Source organism: Electrophorus electricus, chromosome 3 (genome assembly GCF_041902795.1).
Source record: "Electrophorus electricus isolate QZ-2024a chromosome 3, ASM4190279v1, whole genome shotgun sequence".
Lineage (NCBI taxonomy): Eukaryota > Metazoa > Chordata > Actinopteri > Gymnotiformes > Gymnotidae > Electrophorus > Electrophorus electricus.
In genome coordinates, this window is record NC_137499.1 from 11,382,136 (window position 1) to 11,402,500 (window position 20,365).

Consider the following 20,365-nt stretch of genomic DNA (forward strand, 5'->3'; position numbering starts at 1 on the left):
GATGCTCTGCCCATTCTAGTGCAGACATTGTCCATTTAGTGCACTGATGCAACTGGGTTCAGCCCAGCACTTAAGCAGGTCTGAGAGGTTTATTGGTTATAGTCTTGTAGTGTGAAGGCAAGGGTGGCGTCGTAACCTCGGTTTAAGGATGGTCACCAGCAGTCCACAAATGCCAAACGTAGCTAGAGCAACACCAGCCAGCCCATAGCTGAAAACTGGAGACACTAGACAGAACAGCACAGTCCTTCACCTCATTTGTACTAGCTGAAAGGAATAGACAGTTGGATTAAAGGTCTTACCTTCCCAGTTGTTGTCTGCTTGGCTCTTAGCTAGAAGAGGCAAGTCACTGACGATGAGGACCTCATTACTGGACACTATAACCTTCTCTGGATCCAGGGGGCTTGAAACTGTTCTCTCTGGGAAACAAGGTTTGCATTTGGTCAAGCCAATGCAAGAAACTGGTATTATTTAAGATGTTCAAGTTCAGCTTACTCCTCCGTCCACAGTGTGTCGTGCAGGACTCCACAGCAGAGAGCTCACATAAGGATGTGGTACAGTGAATGAAGACCTAGAGAAATAATAAAGTCAGTTACAAGCCCATACCACCCCCTTCAGATCAGAAAGCGGTTAATCCAGTACAAGAGCCATACTTGTTCCTGTAGAGGAAGGAGGGCGTTCTCCACAAACGTAAACATCTTCACAATGAAGCGTTTATAGTGAGTTGGGTATTGCATGCCAGAAAAGGGACCAACTGTAACAAGTGTAACCAGATAGTGGTCATCTGTAAACGGACACCTGGGAGGCACAGAAGCAAAGAAAAAAAGCAAGCTTAGACCAGGCCAACCAATCTGAAGCAAACACCCGTTCTGAATACCAATGGTAGATGTTTACCCATCAACCAGTAGGTCCCACTGAGGTTTACTTGAGGGATCTGGGGAGGATGTGGCCCAACATTGGTCCAACACAAGGGTGAGGTTTGGATCGGTCCTCTCTAGCAAGCGCACCTCCACATACAGCGGGTCCCTCAAGACCTTAGTCACAGGGTAGTCAGCTTCTGTGTAGTACGAGCTGTACATGTCCGCTAATGGGAAGATGGAGATTTGACCCCTTAGTGATCCACGTTAACTACGGTTGTCATAGCTCCCTCTGCCCTCAATTCAGGCATAACCAATCAGTTCCACCAAGGTTTGAGAGCTTCTTTGCTTTTAGTGACACTCACTTACCATCAGAACATTGTTTAGCAGCGCAGACGCCATTTGCAAGCCTGAGCTCTACCCGCAGAGGGCCGTACCGGGAGACTGAGAGAGGAGGGGGGAGCGTGTTCAAGCGCACGTCCAAACTGGCCACCGCAGTGGCCAGGTACTTGCACTGGAACATCAGCCTACAGGAAAAATGGAGTTATGCCATTCATTTTCCTCCCTGTAGCATTACATTGCCCTAGCAACCTGAGCTGGTAAAGGGTACTTGGGTACCCAAGGGGTACATACACAAAAGAACTGTCTCTTGTAATTGCTCCTCGAGCGCCTATTCCCACCTCATACAGAGATACCATCATGTTCTCATAAACAACATCGTCACCCTCCATCTGGAGACAAAGCATTAACAAGAGCATTCAGTGCAGTTATAGGCAATGCTACACAAAGTGGTTGAAGGGAGCAATATTGTACAAAAATACAGCCATGTTGTACAGGAACACCCAAATTTTAAGAGCAACACTGGCATGGCTGCAGTTTAGTTGCATTTATAGTAGCCTGTTCACCAGACTTTAAGGCCCACTTTGATGAAAGCAGACATCCACACCTTCATGCTGGTACCACAGGAGCTGACAGGAAACTGCCAGATGCTAAAGTCCACGTTGCCGTCAACAGGCGCGCACGAGCCCCCGGCGGGCGCCGTCCCCGGCACGCTAAGGCTGCCCGGGTCGACCCGAGGGAGCGTGGAGTCTCTGGCCACGACCACCACGAACTGGCCGTCCCTGGTACACTGCACAGTGACTGAAACCACAGACAAAAGAGGAACACGGTAACAAAAGGTGAAGTCTAAAGGAGGAGCCACCCGCCCGCTGCACTGTGCTCACCCGCCCGCGCGTAATAGCACATGGGCCCGTGGTAAGGCAGAATGAAGCGCCTGCGCTCGTAGCAGCAGCGCAGCGCCTCGCACGCGGCGGCGTCGACGCCGGGCTCCGCACACTGCACCCGCGACGACTCGGCCACCTCGCAGCGCTGGGCGGGATCAGCGGCGGCTGGGACTTCATGCAAAGCCTGTTGGTAAGGGCCTGGGAGCGCTGGGTGGCCACGGTACCCCGCTTGGGCCACCTGCGGGGGCTGGTTCACCGATAAAACCCCGGGCCAGTACTGGGGCACTTGCAGAGCGTTTGGATCACGGGCATTACTAACACTCATGGAATAACTGAACAAAAACAATATCGTAGCACCCAGCATCTTGTCTAACACTTCAGATTAAACAAGCATATCGCTAACGCGGTCTGCTGGGAAATATTTAAAGGGTAATTTAGGCTAATGAGCCTTGGCCCCACCTTGCAATTAAAGGTCAACGTGGTGATTAACTCTACACTTATTTATACAAAATATGCTGAATAGATGCACTAATTGACGCACTTATCCAATTATTTTTCTATTTAAATTTACTTCAGTAAATAAATGCGTGTATGCATTTTTTTTTTAAATATATGGTCTGCCGGTCATCGATTCTCTCGGTATTCGGATGTTTTATCTTGGCTAATGGATTGCCGAGCGTGGGTTGGGTCCATGTGTTGTAGACGTGGTCCACTGGGTAGATCACAGTTAGCGCTGCAGGTCAGACGACCAAGCGATCATATCTGTCTCAATGCGCATTTAACACATTTATGAAGAATCTTCCACAATCAGAGGCGCAAATATGCTGGACTTCGTCATATTTGCGGTGACGTTTGTTGTGATCTTGGTCGGTGCTGTTTTGTATTTGTATCCGGTAAGGATTCTGCTTTCTCTGAGTTAAGCAGTGTTTTATTCTGCTTAGATCTGTAACTAATTTTAGATAATCGCTTAATCCCAGCCCTTGGGATGCGCTGCCTAGCTGGGTTAGCTCGATAACATGTTTATTACCTTCAGTTGCTTTTTGTTGAGATGAAGGTTTTTGCTTTTTGTTTTGCGGCCTATTTTGGAGAAATTGAACTTTCTGGAACCCAAAGCAAGTAGCTGGCTAGCTAGCTGTATTATACAAGTTATTTACAATAGTTAGTAAAGAGATGCACGTTATAGATATAACCAGAGTTAGTTTGCAAACCGGTCCATCTGCGCACTTAAATGCAACGTAATGACATGTCTACTTTACATTAGTTTTGCATTTATTTTGACTCTCAGTTGTATTCAAGTGACGTTGCGCACAATACCAAAATGGACTAAGTGGTTCAGCTTTTAATGGTTCACAACATTTGGGGTTTGGATGTGATATTGATACACACTTTACACGGAAGGTTTGGGTTTCAGTAGCATTTCAAACGCATCACACAGACCTGAGATCACCCGTGGAGTTTGGACCTAGTTGCACCGTTTACAGTATTTTTTTCGTCTTGTATGTTATGACTTGATCGGTATTCAAATTAAAAATAAACACAAAATCAATGTTAAAAAGATATTAATATTCAGTTTCCAAGAACGTCTGCATAATTTGTCAGATTCACCATTTACAGTTTATTTTAGCGCAGTGTGCATGTTTAATGTCATTCAAATGGTATTAAAATCCAGAATTTTAAAAATGAATGTGGAAATAATCCAAAGGTTGTTCATATTACGATGTCTCAAGTGTTGGTTTTGGTGCCGTGAATCATGTATTGAATTTATTCGTTTATGCTTCTGAATCACTTTGACAATGATGCCCAATTTAAAAATGATCGTTTAAAGCTTCTAACTCTTTAAAAATTCTGTTGAAATGATTGAAAATAAGTTTTGTGTCCTTCTCTTTCCCCTGTTCTTGGTCATTCTGTTAATAGTTTAGGTGCTGTCAGGAGTTATTCAAGTTCAAAGTTGACAAATGTCTAGTGAATATCAAGCTAACTTTATGTCAGCAGCCCACATTGCATCCATTACACCCTGTTGAGTGCTCCCAGCTTCAAGAGAACATTAAGGAAGTGTTTACCTTTTAGTGGCACAACTTCTAATGGCTTTGCTGTTGTATTTCTGTAGTCTTCAAGGTGTGCCTCAGGTGTACCTGGCCTGAACCCCACTGAGGAGAAGTAAGTAACATGCAGACACAGGACAGTTGCTTTTCTGCTCATGTCTCCCACGCAGACCTGCAGTTTCTATTCAGTGTCTTCTCTTCTATAGAGATGGGAACCTTCAGGACATCGTGAACAAGGGAAGCCTGCATGAGTTCCTGGTGGGTCTCCATGAACAGTTTGGCTCAGTGGCATCTTTCTGGTTTGGCCGGAGGCCGGTGGTCAGCCTTGGCTCTGTCGATCAGCTGCGACAGCACATCAACCCCAACCGCACCAGTAAGTATAAACCAGTGTGAAAACTTTATTTCACTCTGCGAAGATCCAGCCGAGACATCAGAGATCCAGTATGTGCTCAAAGCTGTTTGCCTGTACACTACAGTGTTCTCACTGACTTAAAAAATGTTTTTAATGTATTCCAGCTCATTTTACTTGTAGATTCAACATGCGCCTCAAGAAAAAAAAATCCTTGTATCAGAATAAAATGACATTAATAGCTTCTACACCTTCCTTTTAAACCTGGGGCTTTTTGCTACTGTCTGATGTGATTTATATTTAGTTTTGCTTTTTTCCGAAGCGGATTCCTTTGAAACGATGCTCAAATCGTTGCTTGGTTACCAGTCTGGAACAGGCATGGCGGTCACAGAAGCACTGATGAGGAAGAAGGTGTATGAAGGAGCTATTAACAAAACACTGGACAAGAACTTTCCTCTTCTGCTCAAGGTATTGCGTTACTGCAGTTGGACTCATCCAAGTCTGGGTAGTGTGTCCCCATCCCCGTCAGTTTAAACACACGGGACTGTGTATTTGTGGACATGGCACCAGTGCAGTAGTAAGGCATAAGACTGCAGTGCAGACATGTCCATGTGTGGGCTGGCAGAAACGCTGTTTGCTATTTTCGTGACCGGTGCAGTACAGCGACAATTTCATCATAGCGGCGCAAAAAAAACAATAAATAAAATTTCACAGATGAGGAACCAGACATGGTTGTCAGGGAAGCACAGAGTTGCCACGGCAACATGTCTGGCACCAGAAGCACCTCTCCCAAGTGTGTTGAGATTATACTCACCTGGAAAGATGTGGCTCAGATCATACAGGAAACTTCCTGTGGGCTTCAGAGAACAATCGTACCGTAATAATAATTATAACAATACCAACAATAATTATGATGATGAATCTCCATGTTTACTGTGATGAGAATAAAATGAAGATTTACACAATTGTGATTATAACTTTATAATTTTCCATTCATAATGACACCAACTGTCTGATGAAATAATTGTCACAATAGAATTGTTTTTTTTTATTTATGAAAAGTAATTAAATTAGTTGGATTTTAGTTAGTAATTGGGAGATATATTTTATGTGGGTTGATGTTTGTGGTCCTGTCGTGGGAAACCGGGCACGTGTTGGTGCCTGCCTGAGGTGAGGACCGTACCACGTTGCACTTGCATTTGCGAGAAGAGCAGGTCCAGGGAAGTAGTAGTGGAAGTGCAGTTTTAAGACAAATTGGGCTGAGACCTTGCACTGCACTGGTGGGTTTAAAATGTTCCATCCCCTGCTGTGCCACAGCACACACCTTTCACATTTATTTCTGTCCACCAAGTTAACGAATGGCAGCTTTAATGCCCCAGAGCAGTCATGGAATTGGAGACCATAGCCTATTTGCTCTTGTGTTTGCAGCTGGTTGAAGAGTTGGTCGGAAAATGGGAGTCGTATCCGGAGTCACAGCACACGCCCATCTGCGCTCACCTGCTGGGATTGGCCATGAAGGCTGTCACTCAGATGGCCATGGGCGCTCGCTTTGCGGATGATGCTGAAGTCATACGCTTCCGCAAGAACCATGAGGCTGTGAGTAGATAAGTACTTATTCTGATTTTTGGATATATTTTACTGTATATTATGTCTATATTTTGCAAAGTACAGCACTGCATGTTGGTATAAAAAATGTGTTTGTGGTGTTTTTTCAATGAGCAGATCTGGTCAGAGATCGGTAAAGGTTTTCTGGATGGTTCTCTGGAGAAGAGCTACAGCAGAAAGGCCTGCTATGCGAGTGGTGAGTCGGCGCAGACGCTTATGAACAACTAATGTGCCACTGCTTTTGAAACATTTGAGCTCATGCTATGAACACCATACATCAGCCATGTCCCCTTTTTGTGTAATCAATTACTTTTAGTTTTTGATTTTGTACAACTTTTACAATAAAGTGACATTAAAATGCTAAATATGCGTTATTTACACTTGGCTTACTTCATTCATGTGTGGGTTTAAATATTAAACTCTCAATGAGCTTTGTTGTTTTTATTTTGTAGAATATGCAGAAGAAAAGAAAATGGACTTGTTTTTTTTCTTGTTGTTGCAAGGGCTCATTTTCTTTTGTTGTTGTTTTTTTTAAATATAGTTAATTCAAGCAAACTCATTGTGTGTGTGTATATGTGTGTGTGTTTTCTATAGCACTGGCTGAGATGGAATCTGTGTTGAAGTCTGTTATTAAAGAGAACAGTGGACGTGGTTCTAACCAGTTAACCTTCATGGACTCTTTACTGCAGGCCAAACTGTCAGAGAGACAGGTGACATCACTCCCCACGCCACTACAGAGTCTCGGTGTTCAGTAGTAGTCTCACCATAAACAGTTAACTTGCATACAAGTTCCTTTTTGTATGGATTTGGAATCAATGTGTCACTTCATTTGATTTATGATTTCTAGGACTGAAAATAAAGTCCATGCATCCTAAAAGGACCTCAAATCTCACATCCTTGAATCAGTCTCCAAACAGAAACCTTCATTACTCTTGATATGATGATGATGATGATATGCAATTAGATTTTTGATTTGAACGAGGTTTGGTGTGTCGTCTCTTCCCCTCCAGATCATGGAAGAAAGCATGGTGTTCACCTTGGCTGGCTGTGTCATCACTGCCAATCGTAAGCAGCCCCCCCCTCCCCTCTGTGGCCCCCCCGCCCCCTCTCTGTGGGGCTGCAGTGGGCTTCCACTTCAATTTGTTGCAGGGAGCCCTGTATTTAAAATCTCCGCTTGCTGCAACAGTTTGGTTATAGTTGCTTCAATTCAACATCAATTCAGCTTTGTCATAATACGTATACCCCAGTCTTCACAATAACAAAATATAGTTTGGCTATAATTTAAGTATAATTTAGCTGGAGTTGTGTGTGTAGACATTAAATAGTAAGTAAAAGGAGGGTAGGATAGTGTAAACGAAACCCAGTCAGTATATGCAGGACATCAGAAATGTAAGTAACATTAGTACATAGAGTACATGGTTATGGTTTGAAATATTGGACAAGTGGTTCACTGCTGAAGGACAGTTTAGGGCAAAGAGGGAGTCTAAGGAAGATTATTGTGGCTTTTACACTTTCTGGTCTGTAAATATGTCAATAGAGAATAAATGTTTAATGTATCTTTTTTTTTTTTTTTTTTTTTTTTTTTTTTTTTTTTTGTAATTGTTTGCAATACCTTCCTGCTGTTTGTGTATATGTAGACATTATTAAGGCTGGTTCCTGTCGGATGCTAGAGAGAGGGTTCACTATGAGGCATTTTGTTACTGACTGGGGTGAGGAGATGATATAGGCTAAGCAATTGGAGCTTCATCAAAAGTTCGCCAACCGTTTTAGCTCTGTCTCAACAGGGTTACATGCCTTCATCTATGTGCATCGGCTGTTGGCTGTTTGTAAAATTGGGGTGTGTTGAGTGCCTTGTTTATCTGGAAATATCTATTGCTTTCACACTTCACTTTTGCCTCACTCTTCTTCCAATTCACTCTGCTCACCCAGCTCATTCTTTCTGGGCATGGTTTGCGCTGAGCTCTGTGCCTTTGTCCTGATTTTTCCCAGTGTGCATCTGGGCCGTGCACTTTCTCTCCGTCTCGGAGACAGTGCAGGAGAAACTGCACCAGGAATTAACAGATGTGCTCGGGGATGAGCCTGTCTCCTTGGACAAGATTCCCCAGCTCAGGTCAGTTCTGAGCCATAGATCTCGATCTCTCTCTCTCTCTCTCTCTCTCTCTCTCTCTCGATCTCTCTCTCTCTCTCTCTCTCTCTCTCTCTCTCTCTCTCTTTCTCATACATGGGTAAGGTTAGCTTGTAGTAGAGAGTGGTGTTGTACTGCTGTGTAACCATAGTAACACTGTTTCTGAAGGTACTGTCAGCAGGTGTTGAGCGAGACGGTACGCGCTGCCAAACTAACCCCAATTGCCGCCAGACTGCAGGAGGTGGAAGGAAAGGTGGATGGGCACGTCATTCCTAAAGAGGTGAGTAGGTTATGCATGCCAGTCTAGCAGGTGCATGGGGGGGCGCACACACACAGAGTGCAGCTCACTTCCTTTGCACTTAGAGGTGAGGAAGAAGGAGAAAAGTCAAGCGGAACATGAAAGGGTACAGTATTGTGGCCCAAGACGTTTGATTCTAACATTAGTCAGTGTCTGACATTTATTATTTTTTTCTTGTGAAACAGACTTTGGTCATCTATGCTCTGGGCGTGGTGCTTCAAGATGCAGACACGTGGACGTTACCGTACAGGTGTGTGTGCACGTGTGTGTCTACAGATATGTGGACATGACCATACAGGTGCAGGGGGGTGTGTGCATACAGACACATATATATTACCATATAGGTGTGTGTGTGTGTGTGTGTGTGTGTGTGTGTGTGTGTGTGTGCAAGCATGGGTATTACCATACAGATGGGTGCGTGCACGCATGTCAATGTACATAAAATAGTAGTTTTCATTCTATACATTTGGATCATGTGTCTCTGTTTCCTCAGGTTTGATCCAGATAGATTTACTGATGAATCGGTTATGAAGAGCTTCTCTCTTTTGGGCTTTTCGGGAAATCAGGCCTGCCCTGAACTTAGGTACGATGACAAACAGCATCTGTAATAACTTAAATGGACATGCAGCATAATTTCATTTATTGCTGTTAATATTGTTGCAACAGTTATAACTGACTAATGCCATTTTTGCAGCATTCAACTTTAAATATGATTTTATTCCGAATTGTTGTTCTGCTGGAATTGTTTGACTAGTGGGAAGACTGGTAGTTATGAATATTGATTAAACATGTTCAGATTTATTTGGTGACATTAATTTGGGTGACACAACAGGTGTAGCAGGTGTATCATGAAAAGATTCACCAGAATGAGAAATCACATCTGTGGTAATGGCTTTGTGCCTTCCCCCCTCACCCAGATTTGCATACACTGTGGCTGCAGTCCTGCTGAGTGCACTGGTGCAGAAGCTACGTCTGCACAGGGTGGAGGGCCAAGTGGTGGAATCTAGGTATGAGCTTGTGACCAGACCCAAGGACGACACCTGGATCACAGTTAGCAAGAGGAACTGACCCAGCAGACCTCGGCCTCACCTGCACCCCAAAGGGTTAACTTTTGACACGCTCCTGACCATAAAGCCCTGCGCATAATGCCCTTGTGTCTCTTTACAGACTTGCTTGAGTAATGGATCTGTTGATCATAACGTCGGCAGTGAACGGTGTCGCTATTCAAAGGACAGTCCAAAATGATTTAAAATACCTTAGAATGTTATGTTATTGGCGATCAGAACTCTTTTTACAATAACAGTGATTCGTGTAGCGCTTTCACATACATTCCCCTTTAGGGGAAAGCATTTTGCTAATAAAAAAGACTTCAGTCATGATCCACCTTTTTGTTTGTTCCAGAATTATCATAGCAGTCGCAGGAGTTAGGTAACCGTTGATGTGTTTATGTAAAGCGACCCTGCCTGCGTTTGAACACCACGGTTGTGCGAGGGAGGGAGGCAGGCAGCGAGGCATTGAGGGAGGAGGAGGAGGAGGAGGAGGAGGAGGAGGAAGAAGGGGGGGGGGGGGCAGTGAGGGAGGAAGGTGCACGGGATCGTTTCCTGTCGCGGTCGCTCGTGCGATGTGAAGATGGCGGAGCTGCAGATGCTTCTGGAGGAGGAGATCCCCGCGGGACGAGGAGCCCTGCTGGACAGCCACGCGAATTTGGAGCGAGTCGCAGAATACTGCGAGAGCAACTACATCCAGGTGATTAGGAAAGTACACACGACCGCTGCGTACAGCTGGAAAGAAACCAGTGTAACCAGTGTAACCATCGTAACCAGCGAAGGCTCTCTCCCAGCCCGCTCGCGGCTAACCTAGCTCGCGCGAAGCTCGCTCACTGGCACACAGGAGCGCGTGACAGGCTTGTGTTGGTCAGCACACTGAGGCCCTGTGGAGTTTAGTGGCAGGTTTGTGTTTGTAAGGCGTGTGTGGTACGTGTTTCCACGTTCTGGTGTTTCATCCGCGACTCTAACCGCGTATTTAATGAGTTAGTATTTAGTTGGCTGGGCAGCTAGCTGATGCTACTCTAGCCATGCTAGCATTAGCTCGGCTAGCTAGACGTGTTCCCGATCCGAGTTTTGCCACTTCAGGTCGCTACTAATTCAAAAGGCAATTTCTAGTTTATTACAAATGTGTATGACAAATGTGTGTATTACAAACCCGATGCCACCCAATTAGTCTGAGGTTAACCTGAGGTTTATGTCCTTATCGCTGTTATTGGAGGGTTAGGGTTACGTTAGCCAGCTAGCTAGTCTACTTCTGTAGCTAAAATAAGATGGCTCAGTTAGCCTGGCTATGTGTTAAATATTTGTTTGGTTAATGGTGTTTTCGTAATCCAAAGTGATCCATAATCCCTAAACCAGCGGGTTGCGCTCGCAGTCATGGATAGCCGAAAGCTAGGTTAGCTAAGATAGCTTGTTAGGCATTGCCGGAGAGTAACTTCTTTGGAGAGTAAGTTGACGTTTGATTTAAAAATGGTTTATTATATACTTTCAGCTTCATTTCTGTAACAGATGCAGTTCGACTTTTATTATTTGTTGCTCGAAAGCAAATATGAGCAGCACAAATGAATAATAACAGTGTAAACAATGGTGCATTTGACGGAGCAGTTGTGCCATAAAGAGTTGGCATGTTTTGTTTTGTTTTTTCCTCCCGGGTTTTCGCTTTTTTCCCTTAAAGGAAAAAACCAAACTATTTTAGGAAATGTGCACAAAATAGCTTTATATGCAATGCTATATTTTTCCCTTCAGTTAAAAATATAGTTGCCCTGAGGGTTTAGTAGTATGTTGGTACTCGATGCACACAGTGCCCCTGAATGCATGTCCTGAAGAGTTTGTTCTCACTCTCAACCAGATAAACACTCTTCTGTTGATGAGAAAAGTGTTAGATTCCAGCTTATTGAGGTTACTGAATGACATCTTTAGGAGGTTAGGTCTAGCTATTAGATCTGCTCCTTAACATATCTAAGATAACTAACCCGGACCTGGAAATTGACCAATTTGTAGTGGATGAGATGGGGACCTAGATGTGACGTACACCCTCCTTGACCTGGAGCCCGTGTTCCAAAATATCAGATCATACTAGTGTTCAATGTGGTCATCTTGGTACCATTTTAGGATGGCTCAGTCCCATATGCAAGTCTGGAGATGAGGAAACCAAGCACAGGGTATTCACTGAAGTGCCGTTTTGAAAGTGAGCCATTTCATATTTTGTTTTTGCTTTTATACTCGGCTGGGTCCTGTGCTCTTTTTCCTTGGTCCCTTTTTAGCTCATTGCTTCTGTGTTATTTTCTCCTTGAGTGCGGTTTGCTGCTGTGGTCTCACTGAAACTTAATATTTCCTCTCTTAACCACTTCCTCACTTCACTGGTTGAGACTGTATAAGATTCTGTTTTGCATGTAAAAAAAAAGTTTGAATGCTTAAGTATGATTTGGAGGCGGGGGGCAAGACATTGTTGCGTGATTTAAGGCACAGGTCTTCTGTCGTTTTACTGTCATGTAAAATTCTGTCATGTAGGTGATCTGGTTGTTTTGGTTTTTGCAGCGAAATGGGAATCTAAATCTAAAATTGAGTCAGGTGAAATGTAAGAACTTCCAGGAATATATTGAGGAGAAAACTGCTTGTTTGGCATAATTCTTGCTAATGTGTCCTCACCAGCTTTGGCTTTTGCCTCCACTACCCAAAGGAAGACATTAGCTAAAATGCTAATTTGCAAATCATGGCAGCGGACAGTCTGCTAGAATAACTTTTAACTTGATATCCCGGTGAGATTGGATCCAAGGAGAATGGGCCTTTGATCCCATGGAGTCTCCAGATGGGAGGAGTTTCCTCCTAATTGATGGCGATGAAAGACTTTTTGATTTTCAGCAGAACCTGCAGCTTGAGTGTACAAAGCGACATGGGTGGGTTTGTGTACACGTGCACTGTGAAAAGTCAGAAATGTCAGTGGTGTTGTAGCAGACTGAGAGGAATGAAGAGATTGTTTAATGAGGTCATGTGAGGCTTGTCTGTTTCAGTGGAGAAAGGATCTGTTTTGAACTGTAAAGCTCGATGCCTTGTTCCAAAGGGCAGCATGGAGCAGAGCTATAGAAACTATTTCAACGGTTTGTTCCTATAGTCACTGGCTTCAGCATTTTAGAATTAAGTTTGTTTTTCTCTTTAAAAAAGTATGTCTTCTACTCCCTGTTAATGAAGGCCCCGGGGAAGAGGCTGAACTTTATAGCAGTCAACTTTGAAATGACCGTATAGATGCTGAAATAAAGTACAAATAAACACAATACTGATATCTCTTTTTAAAAGAAATCGATTTTCCTTAACAGCCCTCATAGTTTGACACACATTCACTCGCACGCACACTTACACCCTCCATCTCATTTATCGTTGAGTCTTGGCTTTAGGCATCCAGTAAGGTGGCACCCTGTGGTTGTTTTGATGGTTTGCTTCCTTCCGATTGGTTGCTGCAGTGTCTGTCTCTGTCCTAATGTGCTCCATCAGTCAGAGGAGATCAGTTGCAAATGAGAGAGAAGAAATTGAGGAAGGAAAGATGTCATCTTTATGATGTCATCGCTCATGTGATGGCAGGCCGGCCGCTGTGCCTTGATTGGACTACTTGTATAATAAATAGTAAAGTCTCTGGCATCAGAGGTCATGCGTATGTTACGGGATGAAGTGTGTTTCAGATGTCATTATTTTGTCCTACTCTGTCGAATAAGCTCAGAAATGTAATTATAAATTGTTCCACGTCAGCTGATAGGACCCAGTCCCTTGGCTTGGTAAATGGGCCCCAGTTGGATTCGTTATGTTCTCACAGATATCAGTTCTTTTCTGTCTCTGTTTGTCTCCCCTCGTCTCGGGTGTCCAGTCCCCGGATAAGCACAGAGCTTTAGAAGAGACTAAGAACTACACCACACAGTCTCTGGCCAGCGTCGCCTATCTGATCAACACGCTAGCCAACAATGTTCTGCAGATGCTGGACATCCAGGCGTCCCAGCTGCGCCGCATGGAGTCGTCCATCAACCACATCTCACAGGTGAGCTCACGTTTGCGCACGTGCACAAACACACTCTTATTGCTTAACGCTCAGTCACGCCCTCTTCATCTCATCCTAGACGGTGGACATCCACAAAGAGAAAGTGGCTCGGCGTGAGATCGGCATCCTCACCACCAATAAGAACACCTCTCGCACGCACAAGATCATCGCACCTGCCAATCCTGAGAGGCCGGTGCGCTATATACGCAAGCCCATAGATTACAGCCTGCTGGATGACGTGGGTCATGGAGTCAAGGTAGGATGTGCTGGAGGTCTTTGACTGTATAGTACACAGAGGTTTTCATTTCTTTGTATCTGATTTTGTGGAGTCTGCCAGTAAAGATTGTGTTCCTACTCTTCTTTGGTTGTGCTGCTCGCCTCCTGCTGCCTTATTAATTGTTCCGTTTACAGGGGTGGGTGTGTGGGTGGGTTCGTGTGCGCACGTACGCATGCTCTTCTAAACTTCAGTATTCTAATAACTTTTTTTTTTGTTTGTTTGTCCCCCCTCACTTTGCTTCGTTACTGAATGTAGTGGTTGCTAAGGTTCAAGGTAAGGCTTGAATGGGGCCTGTGTGTGTGTGTGTGTTTACTAGATCTGTGAATAAGTTCAGCATAACTGATGTTTGACCTTTTTAATATTTACAGGTTAATGCCCAGAACATGAAGACGGGCACGACCCCCCGCACATCTGCGCCCACTCAGAAACCCCCCAGTCCTCCAGGCCCTGGGAAGGGCACGCTCGGGTAGGTGTGTGTGTGCGCGAGCGCAAATATGAGCCTGTGGGCACATGTGGAAACCTGCAGGTGCTTATTCGCTCATCATAACATCCGCAGCCTCTGTTTAAGGGCCCATGTTTTCTCCTGCCGACATGATGTTGGCCTGGGGCTTCCTGTGGACGTGTGTGTCATAACAGCGAGCAGCTGCTGGAGTCCGTAAAAGCGGTCTGGACCGGTCCAGGTGCCTGTGGAGCTGCTTGACAGTGTTCCTCGTGCCGTTCTTCATCCCTCCACTTTACTCCTGTTTTTGCGGTTGACCTCTGAGACCCACTTTTACAGTGTGAATATGAGCTCTGTTTTCTAAACGCATGTTCTCTTCTCCCCTGGGCAGGCCTCTGTGGACTAGAACTTGAAACCTCTGTCTTGGTGTTGTACTTGATGATGTGTGAACTTCACGTGCTTGTGTGTGGGTTTTTTTTTTTAATGCTGCTTTTTTTTTTTTTTTTTTTTTTCCTGTCGCCCTCCCTTTACTGTGTGACACCTCCCCATGCCCCTCCTCTAGCCACACCCATGCCCCGCCCCTAACTCTTGTCTCCCACGGTAACGGTAACACAGCAGTCCGTCACAAACATCAAGCCATGTTTTTCATAGTTTTCCCAAATTTGGTCTTTGTGTTTTTCCCATTAAAAAAAGTGTTGTTTTTTTTTTGAAGTGCCACATTTATGGAGTAAACTCAGGATTGTGGCAGGAAGGTTCGGTTGCAGTTTACGGTTGACTGCTAGTATTTGAGCTGTTTACCGAGAGCCAAGTGATGGTATTAATGGACAGTCGTAGGCGTGTAGAGTATTAAATGCCAGCATAATTAGGGAGCAGTATTGCTGCCATTTCTGCAGTTAGGAGGTGTTAAACTGTAACCCCGCCCCTGGCAGGCGCCACTCCCCCTACCGGACGCTCGAGCCCGTGCGTCCCCCCGTCGTCCCTAATGACTACGTGCAGAGCCCGACCCGCACCACGGCTCCGCCCCTCCAGAGCCCGGCACGCACCGCCTCCGTAAATCAGAGGACCCGCACGTACAGGTACCCACACACACACACACACACACACACACACACACACACACACACACACACACACACACACGGCTAACGCACCGCTCGTGATTAGTCCTACATCCTAAGAAGGTCGAGTCCTCTTTGAGCTCCAGAAGCAGGAGACCCCGCCCCTCCTTCCGCTCCAGCCTCCTCCCTCGTTCCTCTCTTGTCTGTCCACCTTTCTGTCTCTCACTCTGTCCGTCTCGCTCTGTCTTTGGAGGACTCTGTGTTTGTAAGCTGTCTGTCTTTCGTCTTTGTTGTCCTGGTGATGACGGCCACTCACTAACTTCCTCTTTCCTTCTTTCTTCGGCTTTTGCTCTCTTGTGCTTGGAGCTCATCTAAGTTCAAGTAGCCATAACATCCTTTAGGAAGACTTTCTCTCTCTCGCTCTCTCTTTATCTTGCACTGTTTCTGTTTCAGCTTCTTTTCTCAAAGACCTTTTCCTTCTTCATTACAATCTGTATCCCGAGCCGAAACCCAGCTCTTCCCCTCAGGGGTTATCGGACGTGAATGACCAGAGAGACCTGCCCCAAAGCCCCCGGCCCCCTCCAGCTCAGGCACAACTTCTCCGGCATGCAACAACTGTTGAGAAGAAACCAGTGTATAAACAAACTGCCCCATGCAGAGCCTCCAGACCTCAGTCTGATCAGCGGCTGGCGCGTCCTGCGTCGGCCGAAGCCAAGCCCCTCTGGCAGACAAAGGGTTTCGGTTACCACAGCTGACTGACTTAGTCCTAAGGCTAGGATTCATCTGCCTGGGTTCCCTCCCCTCGTCCGTGGAAGTGAATGGCGTGTGGCGGATTTAAGGCAGTAGCGTTTCAAGTGTGTGATTCTCTTCCCGCTCTCAGCAGCGGCAGCAGTGGAGGAAGTCATCCCAGCAGTCGGAGCAGCAGCAGGGAGAACAGCGGTAGCGGCAGTGTGGGCGTGCCCATCGCCGTGCCAACCCCCGCCCCGCCCTCCGCTTTCCCAGGTAGGAGCTCCGTGAGTGCTCACTTCTCCGGCCCTGTGTAGTTGTCCGTAGGGGAGCGCGGACTCCCTGATTGGGCGTGCTTACAGACAGAGGAGAAGTTCGGGTCGCACCTGTCCGTTGCGGACGTGTTCCTGCCTTTCACCCTTTGTTTGTTTGTTTGTTTGTTTGTTTGTTTGTTTGTTTGTTAGTTAGTTTTATTCCTGCCTATTCTTATCCTGTCTGCCCTTCTATCTCTCCTCTCCTTTTTTCCTCCTCTCGCCTGCCCATGGGTGGGGGGGGGGGTGCGGCCTATGCCGAGGCAGGTACCTCCCCTGCCCCCCCCAAACCCCTCCCCACCGTCGCCATCCCACCTCCTCCGGCACCTCCCCCTCCCCCCACCCCAGAGCCTGCGTCTCCCGCCCCGGCGCCCCCAGCGGAGGCGCCCCCTGAGATTCCTCCTCCTCCTCCTCCTCCTCCTCCCCCACAACTGCCCCCCACCCTGCCTGTCAGCTCTGCTGCGAACAACACTGCCGCCACCACCCCTGTGCAAGGTGAGTGCACCCCCACGCCGTCGTGTGCCGTCGTCCCCATCTTCGTTTGAGTTGGTCCAGGTCGGACCGTTCGTGTCCACCCACGAGGCTCGGGGTGGCTGCTTGCTGGCATCCAGGCCCACTGGCCCCTCCTCTGGATCCTTTGTCTTCTGTTCCCCTTCTCTCTCCATGGTTTTATTTCTCCTTCTATTATTGTCTTCTGGTTTTGTCTTCTGTGTGGTGTTTTTCTTTCTTTTTTTTTTTTCATGCTTGTAATGAAATCCTGAATTTCAGATCAGTCAGTCAGGGGTTGTCTGTTGGTCTGCGTGATTTGTGACTACCTGCCTCAGTGAAATCTTGGTATTGCAAGTGTCTTTGCTATGATCTTCTATTTTACTTTTAGTCTGAGAATTGCAAAGAGGTGCGTGCGTGTGTGTGTGTATATGTACACAATTCTGAGTGTTCTCATATGCTGGTTCCCAGGAAATGGCCCTCAGTTCTACAGCATGAACCGACCAATGACGCGGCAGGCCGCGCCCTCGGTGGGTGGCTCCCTGCCCTACCGCCGCCCTTCCTCAGTCACCAATCAGCCCAACAGCGCGCCTCAGAACACGCCCCTGAACGTGAGCCAGAGCCAACTAAACGGAGGCCCACACTACAACCAGAACCACGGTATGCTTCTATACCTCCATGTGGCAGGCCTCTGAGCCCTTCTAATGGACATGCACACTGAGTCCTCTCTGTGTGTGCCCTAACTGGCCTGTGATATGAATGGTGTCCACTGCTTTTTTAAAAATTATTTACTATTTTTTTCCCCCCTTCTTTCCCCTCCTTTCTTCTTTTGTATTTGTCATCCATCCATACTCTCCTCTCTTTCTATCCTTCTGTCACATGCTGCGCTGGTTTCCTTCCCGTTTTCCATTCTTCATTGTGATTTGGTCCACTAGTCCCTGTGGCGCCTCCTCCCCCTTCCATATTACAGATCACCCCACAGATACCTCTGATGGGCTTTGCAGCTCGGGTTCAGGAGACCAGTAAGTCAGTAGTTGAAAAGTGTGTGTGTGTGTGTGTGTGTGTGCGCGCGCGTAGCCTAGCATGCTCTGGGTTTTGTTTGTGCACGTGGGACTGTTCTGTGGTCAGGGGTGCGCCCTCGTCTCTGCCTCTCTACTCTGACTAACCTCCGCGTTCGCCTGCCCTGCACGCTCCGCAACCGCCGCGCCTGTCCTCCAACCTCACCTGCGCCTTCTCCCCACCGCAGTCTCGGATGCCCCTCCTCCCCCGCCGCCTTCAGAAGAGGTGGAGTTTGTGGAGACCGCCCCGCCCCCTCCACCACCGCCGCCCGAAGACTATGACGATGGTGACGAAGATGAAGAGTCAGCAGTGGTGGAGTACAGCGACCCATACGCTGAAGAGGACCCGCCTTGGGCGCCACGCAGCTACCTAGAGAAAGGTTCAGTGGACTCCTGACCTCCCTTTTAATTCATTTTAACATGATTTAATTCATTTTAACATGATTTAAAAAAAAAAACAAACAAACTTGAAAAACACGTTCAGAAGCAGACGATTTCGTGAACCCTCTTTAATTTTGTCATTTCTCTTTGCGTTTCCCTCGCTGCTGTTCCCGTTATGTGGAAGTGGTGGCGATCTACGACTACGCACGCGACAAGGAAGACGAGCTCTCCTTCCAGGAAGGCGCCATCATTTACGTCATCAAGAAGAACGACGACGGCTGGTTCGAGGGCGTGATGAACGGCACCACGGGCCTCTTCCCTGGAAACTACGTTGAGTCGATCATGCACTACGTGGATTGAGCCACCAGAGGGTGCTGGAGCACTCATCCAAAATCTTTCTTCTTAGATCCTTGCACAGTCGCTCCTAAGCCGTATACACACGTTAACGTCACGTTACATCCGACACCCACATTTATTCGTAAAGAAACATTTGGATGGACGGCATTAAATGGATGAAGGTAACTAGAAGCAAACGAAGAGACAGGATCTGGGAAATCCACTGTCCGCTCAGTTCTAGTCCATAAAACGAATAGTGTTCTACATTATGAATGTGTGTGTGTGTGTGTGTGTGTCTCCAGCGTACACTGAGAGACGGCGGTTGAAAGCTGCACGACACATGCTTAAAAGATTTATAAGGATCATTTTTCATGTTTTAACTTGAGCTCCTCTCCAACCTGAAACACTAAAGATTAATGTCACTGGTCCACCCCGTGGCAAACCTGCCACGTCACCTATGACTCCCACATCGCCAAAACCACCAGGCAACAAAAAGCATCTCGCTGACCTTTTAAACATTTAAGACCGCAGATAATTGAAGGAAGTTGACATTTGGGAGGTCTTGTTTTGGCATTGTCAGGGGAGAAGAGGCTGCGTGTTTTGTTTGGCTTTTTTCTTCTTCACATAGGAAATGACATGGGTTCAGGTCGACAGTTTTAGCTGTAGGCTATACCAAAGTTTGGAGCATGGAGTGGCATTCTGAACATGACTGGGAGATCCTTACGTTTATATTCCTTCACATTCATACTTTTCCATCAGTTTACTGCTGATACTTGCAGTTATCTGTATTCTTTGTACGTATGTATGATAACACTATTGAAATTTAAGCTTGTGCCATAAAAAAAGTGATCATATAGTCATAAATGTTTATGAAGAAGATTTCTTAACCACCATTCTTTGTGCTCATTGGTTAAAAACAGAAGCTCTGAAATGGTGGACTTTATTTTGACCAACTTGTTATGAAAAGTACTATGTATGTTCTATATTAATTTTTCTGATTCTGATAATGTGTTGATGTATGTAACCTAAGAGGAATAAGGGCCCTTTTATCTGCAATAATGACAGCACAGTTAGGGACTTCTCAGCAGGCAGGCTTTGGTCTTGAAAGCACAAGCACCATTGATCTAAATGCCTTGAAAGCAAAACATGGACACGAAAAGGTTTGAAATGAGTGAGGACTCAGAGAAAGAAACCAGCCCAAACTTCGGAACATTCTCTCTCGCAGGTGTGATTGGTTCCCTCATTCAAATCTGTGCCAACACAGCCGTTTTTTTCTATGAGGTACATTTGATGTCTATGTTCATGTATGAGTGTGTGGGTTATACTATGTTGTGTGATGCCTGGGTTTCACTGTTTGTGGACTATTGGTGACTGCCTGGCTTGTCTGTGCAAATTCCTTTTTATTTTTGATGAATGATCTGTGACTGTGTGAGAACTTGAGTCTTGCATGTTGATCATTTCTGTGATTTCCTCCCCCCCTTCCCAGTGATGGAGAATAAACTGGATTTATCTAGTCTGCACATTCATTCATCTTTTTTTTCTATATGAAATGCTCAGTGAAATTTGAAACTATCAAGTCGTAGACACTTGTAAAACTGCCTGGGCGGTCTCTCAGGTACTTGTTTGGTAGATGCTGCTGAGAGTACACAATTACAGCCCAACGGCTGGAATGGACCGTTTAATTTTAGCTGCCTCATCACAGCCACTTCCACTGAGAGTCTACAGGA

The 20,365-nt window shown here is 46.1% G+C and overlaps 3 protein-coding genes across 11 annotated transcripts; 2 read left to right on the plus strand and 1 right to left on the minus strand.

The window, feature by feature from the left end:
• Positions 1 to 78: 78 nt before the first annotated feature.
• Positions 79 to 2,665, minus strand: zp2l2 (zona pellucida glycoprotein 2, like 2). Its single transcript, XM_035525074.2, has 9 exons — positions 2,078 to 2,665; positions 1,801 to 1,994; positions 1,488 to 1,585; positions 1,224 to 1,381; positions 892 to 1,081; positions 651 to 795; positions 493 to 568; positions 300 to 416; positions 79 to 224 (listed from the first exon to the last, which is right to left on the minus strand). Exons 1-9 carry the CDS (start codon positions 2,439 to 2,441, stop codon positions 97 to 99), a joined length of 1,470 nt encoding a protein of 489 aa, XP_035380967.2. The 5' UTR covers positions 2,442 to 2,665; the 3' UTR covers positions 79 to 96.
• cyp20a1 (cytochrome P450, family 20, subfamily A, polypeptide 1) lies at positions 2,164 to 9,875 on the plus strand. 2 transcript variants are annotated; one of them, XM_081710279.1, is made up of 13 exons: positions 2,164 to 2,267; positions 4,185 to 4,234; positions 4,326 to 4,492; positions 4,791 to 4,936; positions 5,897 to 6,064; positions 6,191 to 6,269; positions 6,668 to 6,783; positions 7,084 to 7,138; positions 8,063 to 8,183; positions 8,367 to 8,478; positions 8,682 to 8,746; positions 8,990 to 9,079; positions 9,414 to 9,875. In XM_081710279.1, exons 1-13 carry the CDS (start codon positions 2,253 to 2,255, stop codon positions 9,562 to 9,564), a joined length of 1,335 nt encoding a protein of 444 aa, XP_081566405.1. In that variant the 5' UTR covers positions 2,164 to 2,252; the 3' UTR covers positions 9,565 to 9,875. The 2 variants fall into 2 exon arrangements, with proteins under 2 accessions (XP_081566405.1, XP_035381012.1); XM_035525119.2 differs by lacking the exon at positions 2,164 to 2,267 and adding an exon at positions 2,755 to 2,970.
• A 173-nt stretch (positions 9,876 to 10,048) lies between these two features.
• On the plus strand, positions 10,049 to 20,158 carry abi2b (abl-interactor 2b). 8 transcript variants are annotated; one of them, XM_035525542.2, is made up of 12 exons: positions 10,049 to 10,242; positions 13,399 to 13,566; positions 13,646 to 13,822; positions 14,099 to 14,116; positions 14,212 to 14,309; positions 15,212 to 15,358; positions 16,221 to 16,342; positions 16,645 to 16,872; positions 17,335 to 17,523; positions 17,799 to 17,885; positions 18,110 to 18,301; positions 18,487 to 20,158. In XM_035525542.2, exons 1-12 carry the CDS (start codon positions 10,126 to 10,128, stop codon positions 18,660 to 18,662), a joined length of 1,719 nt encoding a protein of 572 aa, XP_035381435.1. In that variant the 5' UTR covers positions 10,049 to 10,125; the 3' UTR covers positions 18,663 to 20,158. The 8 variants fall into 8 exon arrangements, with proteins under 8 accessions (XP_035381435.1, XP_081566403.1, XP_081566402.1 ...); XM_081710277.1 differs by lacking the exon at positions 15,212 to 15,358; XM_081710276.1 differs by lacking the exon at positions 14,099 to 14,116.
• Positions 20,159 to 20,365: the final 207 nt, after the last annotated feature.